Here is an 11,506-nt window from a genome sequence, read left to right on the forward strand (position 1 = left end):
CCCATGTCCCCTGCATCGGCAGGCGGACTCTCAACCGCTGCACCACGAGGGAAGCCCTCATCCAGATTATTTTGAAACAAATCCTAGACATAATTACATCAGTTTATCTATCTATCTATAAATATCTATATATCTAGTATATATTTATAGATATATATGTGTAATGTGTAGACATACACTAAGTGGCAAAAATCCAAGTTCCACTATTCACATGGTAGTCTACAAGAATGCACCTCTTGGAGCACATAAACTATAAGATAAATGATGCTCTCTCCGGTTTAGCAATAGGACGGTACTGGTGATGACTGTAAGCCACTAAAAGGGCGCATGAGCCATGTAAAATACATTATTTCTCGATCCAGTGGATTGTTGCCATGAGATAATACAGGCTGTATACTACCTGGCTTTCTAAATTTCAAGGGAGCCCAGTTTTTAAAATTAAACACTGCAGCACTTACCCAGGGTTGGACATTTTACAGAACACACTCATGTAAGGCTAATGCTTCCTATAACAGTATAGGCTATGGTCCTGCAGGAGGAAGGAATTTCAGGCCAAAAAGGAGAGTTCTGAAACTTCAGTTGTACCTGCTAGGCCAATTTTGAGGAACTGTCTCTTAGAATATTTCAGTCAATGTTTATATACCCAACATATTGCCATTAACTGCTTATTGAGTTTGAGTACATATTTTGATCCCAAAATGTTTATTTCTCCAGGATGCTATCATATAGATAGTAGTAATCTCCAAATATACGTTAGCTATAGCATGCCAAAGAGCATCCCATAGGCTCACTTTATATCAGCAATTACTTTCCCTTCTTTCCACCTTTCATTAATTTTTACCCAGATTATCCTCTTTGGGGTAGAACTGTTAGCTTCAGCAAGAGGACTGATCCATAAAGCTAGCAGCAATTTAAATATGGTTAATGATTTCTCCCTTTATCTTGTGTATTATATAGAACAGGGTTGGATAAATACAAGCATATTGGCTTGCCTCATTAACCAGGTAAGAGAGAAACAGAACCTATTAATCCCATTTTTAAAAGGGTAAATAAAGAATGATCTGTGTTATTTTAGCAGTGTGGGCAGTGGTACCTAGATGTGTTGTCATGGTATCATGTTCAGCAACTGATCCATGTCCCATTAAAACAGGATCAGGCAAAGAAAAAGAAAATTTTTAGAAATATAGTAGTTTCTATAAAGCACCTGTATCATTCCCACAATTTTCTCCCCAACACATCTCAACAATATGGCCAATAGTGATCTTCCTTTAAGTCCACATATATCATGTTTTAACACACATTGATTCAGCCTTGAAAACCATCTTTTCAGTCTCCTATCACCCTCCAGTTTTGTAAAAGCAGGGTTTAAATTATCCATTTCAATTTTCATTAGTCCACACTTTGTGGATGGGGATGTAGGTGATGTCTAATGGTTTGTAACTTGTTGGATTTCACTTTGACTTCCTTAATTAGATGACCAACATCCAAATTCCTCTTGCTGTAGGCCTTAAGTAGTGGTTGAGGTATTTGCATCGTTTGCCAGGTATGCAAATCCAAGAACAAACAAGAAGAAAATGTGTGTCTCTCTTAGTCAAGACTCATTGTTATTTACCCAGAAGGAAGGGTAATGGGCCAATGTAACCCACTTACAACTGAGACTAAAAGCAACCTTTTCTGCTGACAAGCATAAAAATTGTTAGGTACGTATCCAGCTCCCGAGGGAATCAATGAGATGCATATTTTTTGCGCACATTACTGCATTGCTTGAATGCCTCCATGCCCTCTTATCTCCTGTTCCCCAAAAGGCCACCTACAAAAAGAGAATAAAGGCTTCCATTTGTTATTTCTAGTCCTTTTATGAATTCGTAAGGAAAATTCATATATATGTCTATGTGATAGACATAGATATGCCCTGCTTTGATTATCCCTCAAGTCCATAAAGTGTCCCGTAACATACAACCCCATATAGGAGAGCTTTATCTTACAGTTATGTAAGGCCTATATTTTCAGACCATATTGCTAGTCCATTAGCTTCTGTCTGAAAATAGGTAAAAATTCATATTATGTCATTGTCACTATCTGGGTCCTCTGATGAATAAGGAAGACTTTTTAATTCTTCCTAATTAAATACTAACAGTGACTTTGGAATATTATTTCATCACTTTTACCTCAGTTTACTCATTCATAGAAAGGGAATTCTTACTAAACAATATTGTACAGAGTTTTCCAGCTCTAAACTGTGATCTTATTAAAAAACCCTGACATATTTCCATTTGAATTTAATGTACACATAGTATGGTTTGTGGTATGAGTGTGTGTGAGTGGAGAGTTGTGTGTGTTTGTGTGTGTGCACATGCATAAATACTGCTCTTTTTTTCAAGTAAATTTTTATTGCTCATAATCCAAATACTTTATTAAATTTTTTCAGCTTTATTGAAATATGATCGACAAGTAAAAATGTATATATATATTTAGGTTGTGCAATATGATTTTTATGGTGTGTAACATGAAGAGTTAATATATGTATACACTGTGAAATGATTACCACAGTCAAGCAAATTTAAACATCCACCACCTCACATAGTTACTTTTTGTGTGTATGTGGTGAGAACACTTAAGATCTACTCTCTTAGAAAAGTTCAAGTATATAATAGAGTATTCCTAACTGTAATCAGCATTCTGTAAAAGACCCCCATAACTTATTCACTTAATACCTGAAAGTTTGTACTCTTCGACCAACATCTCCCTATTTATCCCGCTGCCCAAACTTTGACAACCAACATTCTACTCCCTGATCTTATCAGTTCTATTTTTTTTTTTTTTTAAGATTCCACATGTAGGTGAAATCATACAGTGTTTGTCTTTCTGTAACTGATTTATTTCACTTAGAGTAATGTCTCCAGATTCATCCATGCTATCATAAATGGCATGATTTCCTTCTTTTATATGGATGCATAATATTCCATTATATATGTGTTTTTATATATACATATGTATATATATGTACATATATATCATAGTTCTTCATCCATTCATCAATCAATAGACACTTAGATTGTTTTCCATATCTTTCCAATGGTGAATAATGCTGTAATGAATATGGAAGTGCAGATATCTCTTCAAAATACTGATTTTATTTCCTTTGGGTAAATACCCAGAAGTGGGATTGCCAAATCATTAGGTAGTCCTAATTTTAATTTTTTGAGGAACATACGTATCATTTACCTTAACGGCTGTACCAATTTACATTCCTACTAGCAGTGTACAAGGATTCCCTTTTCTCCACATCCTCTCCAACGCTTGTTATCACTTGTCTTTTTGGTAATAGCATTATAACAGATATGAGGAGCTATTGTGGTTTTGATTTGTATTTCCCTGATGATTAGTCATGTTGAGCACCTTTTCATGTATTTGTTGGCCACTTGCATATCTTCCTTGGAATAATGTCTATTTAGTTCCTTTTCCCATTTTTTAAGTTATTTTTTTTGCTATTCAGTTGTATGCATTTCTTATATATTTTAGATATTAACCCCTTACCAGATATATGGCTTGAAAGTATTTTCTCCCTTTCCATAGGTTGCCTTTTCATTTTATTGATAGTTTTGTTTGCTCTGAAGAGATTTTTAGTTTGATTTAGTCCCATTTATTTATTTTTTGCTTTTGTTGCTTGTGCTTTTGGTTCACATACAAAAACTCATTGCAAAGACCATTGTCAAGAAGAATTTTTCCTAAGTTTTTCTTTAGGAGTTTTATGGTTTCAGATCTTAAATATAAGTCTCTAATCCATTTCAGGTTATTTTTTATGTATGGGGTAAGATAATGGCTGAGTTTTATTATTTGCATGTGGATATCCAGTTTTCCCAACACCATTTATTGAAGAGACTATCCTTTCCTCAAGCAGTATTCTTGTTGTCCGTGTCAAATATTAGTTGACTGTATATACTTGGGTTTATTTCTGGACTTATTCTGTTTCGTTGTCTGTGTGTCTGTTTTTATGCCAGTATAATACTGTTTTGATTACTAAAGCTTTGTTATATAGTTTGAAATTAGGAAGTGTGATGCCTCCAGCTTTGTTCTTCCTTCTCAAGATTGCTTTGGCTACTCAGGGTCCTTTGAGGTTTCTATGAATTTTGGATTGATTTTTCTGTTCCTGTGAGAAAACCATTGGAACTTTTATAGAGGTTACATTGAATCTGTAGATTGCTGTGGGTAGTATGGACATTTTTAACAATAATAATTCTTCCAATCCATGATTATGGGATATTTTCCCATTTATTTTTCCAATTCCTTTCATCAGTGTCTCATAGTTTCCAGGGTACAGATCTTTCACCTCCTTGGTTAAATTTATTCCAAAGTATTTTATTGTTTTTGATGCTATTATAAATTAGACTGTACTCTTAATTTCTGTTTCTAATAGTTCCTTGTAAGTGTACAGATATTCAATTGATTTTTCCTGAAACATGGCTGAATTAATATATTAATTATAACAGTTTTTGGTGGAGCCTTTAGGGTTTTCTATATATAAGAACATGTTATCTGCAAACAGGGATAATTTAACTTCTTCCTCTCCCTGGAGAAGAAGCATTTTATTTCTTTTTCTTGCCTAATTGGTCTGGCTAGGACTTCTGGTACTATGCTGAATACAAGTGACAAGAGTGGGCACCCTTGTCTTATTCCTGATCTTAGAGGAAAAGCTTTTAGTTTTTCATTGTTGAGTATAACGTTAGCTATGGGTTTATCATATATCCCTTTATTACATTGAGTTTCCTTCTTTTTATACCTCATTAATTGAGAAATTTTTTAATCATGAAAGGGTACTGAATTTTTCAAATGCTTTTGATGCATCTGTTAAGTTGACAGTAGAGTATTTATCTTTCATTCTGTTAATGTGGAGTTTCACATTTATTGATGTGTGTGTGTTGAACCATCCTTGCATCCCAGGGATAAATCCCACTTGATCATGGTGTATGAGCCTTTTAATGTGCTGTTGAATTCAGTTTGCTAATATTTTGTTGAGGACTTTTGCATCTATATTCATCAGGGGTATTGGTCTGTAGTTTTATTTTATCTTTTTATTATTATTTTTTTTTTGCGGTACGTGGGCCTCTCACTGTTGTGGCTTCTCCTGCTGCGGAGCACAGGCTCCAGACGCGCAGGATCATCGGCCATGGCTCACGGGCCTAGCCGCTCCGCTGCATGTGGGATCTTGCCCGGACCGGGGCACAAACCCATGTCCCCTGCATTGGCAGGCGGACTCTCAACCACTGTGCCACCAGGGAAGCCCCTGTAGTTTTCTTATAGTGTCCTTATCTGGCTTTGGTATCAGGGTCATGCTATCCTTTTAAAATGAGCTTGGAAATGTTTCCTCTTCTTCAATTTTTCGGAAGAGTTTGAGAGGGACTGGCATTAATTCTTTTTTAAAATTTTGGTAGAATTCACTACTGAAGCCATCTGGTCTAGAGTCTTCTTTGTTGGGAGGGTGTTTTTTTTTTTTTTTTTTTTTTTTGGAAGTCCCCGGGCCTCCCCCGGCTGTGGCCCCTCCCGCCACGGAGCACAGGCTCCAGACGCGCAGGCCCAGTGGCCATGGCCCATGGGCCCAGCTGCTCCGTGGCACGCGGGATCCTCCCGGACCGGGACACGAACCTGTGCCCCTTGCATTGGCAGGCGGACTGTTGGGAGGTTTTTGATTATTGCTTTACTCTCCTTACTCACTGTTGGTCTGTTCAGATTAATTTACCACAATCAAATACAGAAATTTTACACTTTACCCTCCCTTCCCCCACTTTATGTAATTGATGTCAGATTTTACTTGTTTCTATTAGCAAATTTCTGTGGTATTACTTATTCTTATTAGTTCTGTCTTTTAATTTATATACTAGTATTAAAAGTGATTTACATGCCACCATTACAGTATACAATAGTCTTTGTTAGTATTTATATTTAACTTTAGCAGTGAGAGTTATATTTCATATACTTTTATGTCTCTGGGTGGTTGTAATTGCCTCCAGGACCTTTGTCAATATTTCTGGTGCTAGGTCAAGGGTTAGCTTCATTATTTGAAGACAGCTGGCCTATTATAAGGTGCATGGATGCATGTATTTCTCTGTAGGTCCTTGGGGGTCTCCCATTAGATCACTGGGCTAGTCCCTGGATGGGGGACTGCTTCCAGGCCATAGCTGTGAGAAGTGGAAGCCAGTTTATAAGTGCCCTTTCAACATCTGCAGTTGGATCAATGTCAAGTGCCTACCTCCAGAGACACAGATATATGTGTCCCTTGGCAGGTACCTGGGTGAGCAGAAATACTCTCTGATTATGACTGTGAAGGGTTGGAGCTGGGTTACAGGACTGCTTCAAGACCTATAGTCAGACTGAGGTTGGCGGGTACCTCCAGGAGCTCAGATGAGCATGTCTTCAGGCAGGTTCCTGGGTGGGCAGGGAGTTCCCAGCCTGAAGCTGCAAGAGACTGGAACAGAATTACAGGGCTGGTTAAGGATCTGCAGTCAGATGGAAGTTGGAGGGCTTGCAGTGGGGTACAAATGGGCATGCCTCCTACCTGGTCCCTGGATGTCCAGGACTATTGGCCAGGAGCGTCTGGAGTCAGGTCATGGGTCACCTAAGGGTCCACAGCCGGGATTAAGGTGGGTGAGCCCTGTTACCTGGGGCTTGGAGTGGTGTGATTCCTTCTGGGTCCCTTGGCAGGTGGTGCTGGTGGCTAGTTCAAGACCAAATAAGGCTATAGCCAAGTCCAAAAGGGCACAGGGCTGTTTCTGGGTCAGTAGCTGGCACCACAGTCCGCCAGCAGCAAGTCTCCTACTTGAGCATGGGCCTGCCTTCTAAAAACAATCCTCCAGAATCCAAATATTTTACAGTGAAATGTAACATCTATTGGAAAGTTAAAGTTAGAATCTAAGTGTTAATATCTATAATGTAGCTTAATAGACTTTCTGAAACACTTTAATTCAACAATATGCTATCTGTGTATCTGAATTTGTGCCCCAAACTATCCACTCAGGACTTTTAAAACTTCTTTCTGGCCTCGAACATATGAATTCACTTTTATCCTATAAATTTATTTATTTTATTTCTTATCTGTCTGTCTTTTCCTTTCAAAAAAGGTTGGTATTAATATCTTATGTGAAATTAGCTTATCTAGAAGAATGAAGATAAGTAAAAAAAATTAAATGACAATGCAATTAATTCACAGAAAATGTCTATTTTATTTCATTCATAATATCTAGATCATTTTTAAGTCTAGCATTTCATTTTGGTAATTATCATTTCAATTAAGAACTTACTTTGAATTAACTTCACTTTGTAAATATATTTTAAACTAAAAAGGTCTCACATTTCATAAAGTTAGTTTGGTGAACATTTGCCCCTTTTTCCAAAAGTTGCATGGGTGGGAGAATGTTATTTCATTTTTGAGCTTTAGTTCAGTCACATTATATTCCCAGCACCACTCTTAATTGTGTATGTGAGACACTGTCCCTGATGCATAAAAAGTTTTTCCATTCGACAGATCTCTCATTCCAACTTTAAATTGCTTTGGGAAAGGGGGAACAATTACAACTGTTGCATAACAAATATTTACTCTTTCACATCTACGGAATCTGACATTGTTGAACCTGACCTTAATTCAGAATGCTGGCATAAATACTAAGAAGAAATTAACAGGGTCTTCTAGGAGGTGGAAATAATTTATCAGTATAATGTAAGCCTTGAATATCATGACACTATACCTTATCATTCCATAATTAAACCTATTATTAAATATGGATTTAAAATATGAACAGCATGAGGCAGTGCAGTTACTAATTTTTTATTACCAAATACAGCTGTGATATGTTATTCAGCATACTTTGGGAGTTTATTAGAAATGCAGAGTCACAGGGCCTGCACCAGACTTAGTAAAAGAAAATCTACATTTTAACAAGATACCCAGGAAATTTATATACATATGAAGAATTTGAAAGACTGAAATAATTGATTCTTCATAAATCCACCAAGACCAAAAATTCTGGGTAGTTCTTGGTGGGAAAACATGGTATAATAACTTTTGGTGTTGTAGCCCAAAGAGCTCTAGACTTCTTTGGCAAAGATCTGAGCTTCAAGCTCTACTGTTTACTTATAGGCTGGATTACTTTGGCCATATTCTGTCTTTCACATTTGAAAAAAAAATAGAGATAATGAGAAGATTAATTTTTTTTGTAAAGTATAAAGTGCTACACACACATACACAGATATATATTTAAGCATTATTACTGTTTTCTCAGGTTAACTTAAATAAATAAATTATGAAGAATAACTTTGAAGCCACAGAATAAAACAAAAGAAGAGAGACTATTTTTCTTCCAAGATCTCCACTGTATACTTGCAGAGTTAGTTTATACACTGGCCTTGTAATGGGAAAGACTGAGATCAACAACTAACTAGACCTTTGAACAAGTGTTAAATTGCTGTGTATGTGGTTCAGTTTACTATGATAAAATGTCTGCCCTATAAAAATACGCAATTTAACAGACTGGATGGAGACCCAGGGTGTCAGGCAGACAAACAAAAATGCATAAAATCGAACTTGCTTTAAAATTTTCAAAATTTCTGTTAAACCCTGAATCAAAATTCCAGGTCTAGTTGAGTTGTCTTTTGCCTTCTCCACCACTCTGTCACTGAGCCTGACTAAATGAAGTCAGGTTTGTCATCTGAAGTATTCTAAGGCTTTTAAAAAACTCGACTTAGGGTGTCTTCAACAGTGGGGAAGGTTGCTTCTGAATTTGCGTCTGATCCTAGGTAGATCTTCAAACATTAGACACAGGGCATTGAAATCTCAATTTCCCAGTATCATTGTATTCTAGGTGCAGTCATTCTTAAAGATAACTGAATGACAGAGCTTCAAAGAAAACATTCTATTTCACTCTAGAATAATGCCTATCCAAGAAATTTGTTACATTTGTTGTTATTTGGCAGTGAACATGTTTTATGTTGGTATTCCTTTGACATCCTGAAAGCTGAGACATGGATAGAATAAATAAGACATTTGTGAAAGAATTCATTCTTCTGGGACTCTCTGGTTACCCTGAACTTGAAATTATTTTCTTTGCTCTAATTTTAGTTATGTACCTACTGATTCTGATTGGCAATCATGTTCTGATCATAGCAAGCATCTTTGATTCCCGTCTTCACACTCTCATGTACTTCTTCCTGCACAACCTCTCTTTTCTGGATATCTGCTATACATCCTCCTCTGTTCCCTCAACTTTGGTGAGCTTAATCTCAAAGAAAAGGAATATTTCCTTCTCTGGATGTGCAGTGCAAATGTTCTTAGGATTTACAATGGGGTCAGCAGAGTGTTTCTTCCTTGGCATGATGGCTTTTGACCGCTACGTGGCCATCTGTAACCCGCTGAGATACCCCATCATCATGAGCAAGGTGGTGTATGTACTGATGGCTTCTGTGTCATGGCTGTCTGGCAGAATCAACTCAATTGTGCAAACATCTCTTGCCATGAGATTGCCTTTCTGTGGTAATAATATTATCAGTCATTTCTTACGTGAGATACTGGGTGTTCTCAAGCTAGCTTATGCTGATATATCCCTCAATATTGTTACCCTAGCAGTGTCAAATATGGCTTTCCTGGTTCTTCCCCAGCTGGCCATTTATTTTCTCCTATATGTTCATCCTCTACACCACCTTGAGAATGAACTCAGCCACAGGGAGACGCAAGGCCTTTTCCACCTGTTCAGTGCATTTGATGGTGGTAATTATGATTTATGGTACCATCTTCTTTATGTATGCCAAACCCAAGTCTCAAGACTTCCTTGGACAAGACAATTTGAAAGCTAGAGAAGGACTTGTTTCCATGTTTTATGGGGTAGTGACCCCAATGCTAAATCCTATAATCTATAGCTTGAGAAACAAGGATGTAAAAGCTGCTGTGAAATATTTGCTGAGTCAGAAATCTGTTAACCAATAAGACCAAAGGGAAATGTGGGTGTTTAGTATATAAAGACTAGACATGACATCATTGGGCAATCATTGACAACCTTCTTTGGGGAAAGCAAAGTTATATAGAGAGATTTTTATTCTTTGTTTCCACTATCTCAGCTACAATCCCTGAGAACAGTAGTCTGCTACAGACTCAGATTCCAATAGATTCTGATCCATATTTCACAAAGGCAGTCACTTTAGAATCTTATCCCTGGTGATATCTGAAATGAGTGTTTTTGGTGTACTGTCTGGCAACACAGTGGAAAATATCACACATACTCTTCAGAAGTAGTGAGGCAGGAGTATAAATTCTGTTCCATCACAAACCACTTAATATTGGGAAAGTTATTCACTTTTTCTAAAATGTAGTTCTCTTATTTGAAAAACGAGAGTAATTAAACACTGCTCTCAGTGTTATTGTAAAGATTGAGTAAGTTGTACAAAACACCAGGCATAGTGCCAATTCATATTAATTCCCTTTGTAGAGGATGTTGTTTGACTTTTTCTGTTGACCCAGAATTTAAGTATTGAAGTGGAGACTCCAAATTGAAGGTAAATGACACCAAGTAGCACTTTTTATTTTTTAAGCTACCAATTGTTAGAGTCAGGCATCTCTCCCTTGTCTTCCTACTGGTATCAACCACCACTCTTCCTTGCCTCCTCTCCCCACATATCTATATAAAGTAAACATCAAGAAGGGGGAAGGTAGAATCAAAGGAGATTTATACATCATGGGAAGTGCTCAATGAATGGTGGGAAGTGTTTCACTACTGTTCCTATGAAAGAGTAGGAAGACTGTTCTTATCCAAGACAAGTAAGGTAGTGCTGCAAAACTTGTTGAGGTTTTGGGTGTCTACAAAGAACTGACATCTGGCTTGATGAATGGAGGCTTGCTGAGCTTTTTCTCTCTAGGCTGTAGACTAGCAGAAGAGCTGCTCTAGAAGAGGGCTGGGGGATGGGTGTCTTAGGGCTGAAAATAACCAGAAAGTTTTTAGTTTGCCTGAAATATTTCTTTTGACTCTGAAAATCTGAAATTTGTGACTGGGGAGAGAAATTCATTTCATTTTATACTCCAGTGAGTTAAAACTCCTCAGTAAACCTATTATAGGCTTTTTGGGTGGTTGGTTTTTTTTTTTTTTTTCCACTTTGTGTAGATTATTTTTCCATGGCTGAGCACAGCATATCATTGGTCCATATCACCAGCCATTGTGACAGCTGATTTCAGCCTTATGGTACTACCTAAATTTTCTCTTCCCTATTGGTTTTGGAGCCATAGTATGACCCCAGACCTCCTACCTGAGAACTGTACTCCCTGCCAATCTACATCCTTGGGTAAATCCATGTTTTTGATCTATGTGATCTGGTCACTAAAATCCTGCTGCCTGTCTTCTGTCTCACCTGGGTTGGAGTATTGTCACTGCAACAAACCTCTAACTGTGGGTCCTCTCCTCTGGCTTGTATCACAGTGGGTGCTGCTTTTGGTTCTATGTAGGCAGGCATGTACCAAACCCTTTAGGTGAGG

At 37.4% G+C, this 11,506-nt stretch overlaps 1 protein-coding gene across 1 annotated transcript; it reads left to right on the plus strand.

Annotated features, from left to right (window-relative positions):
- The first annotated feature begins 8,921 nt into the window (after positions 1 to 8,921).
- Positions 8,922 to 9,970, plus strand: LOC103071791 (olfactory receptor 13C4-like). The gene is given in 4 exon segments (XM_082931288.1): positions 8,922 to 8,979; positions 8,982 to 9,005; positions 9,008 to 9,657; positions 9,659 to 9,970. Coding segments are annotated over 4 exon segments (1,044 nt in total).
- Positions 9,971 to 11,506: the final 1,536 nt, after the last annotated feature.

The sequence above is a fragment of the Lipotes vexillifer genome, unplaced genomic scaffold (genome assembly GCF_000442215.2).
Source record: "Lipotes vexillifer unplaced genomic scaffold, Lipotes_vexillifer_v1.1 scaffold1035, whole genome shotgun sequence".
In the NCBI taxonomy this organism is placed as follows: Eukaryota; Metazoa; Chordata; class Mammalia; order Artiodactyla; family Lipotidae; genus Lipotes; species Lipotes vexillifer.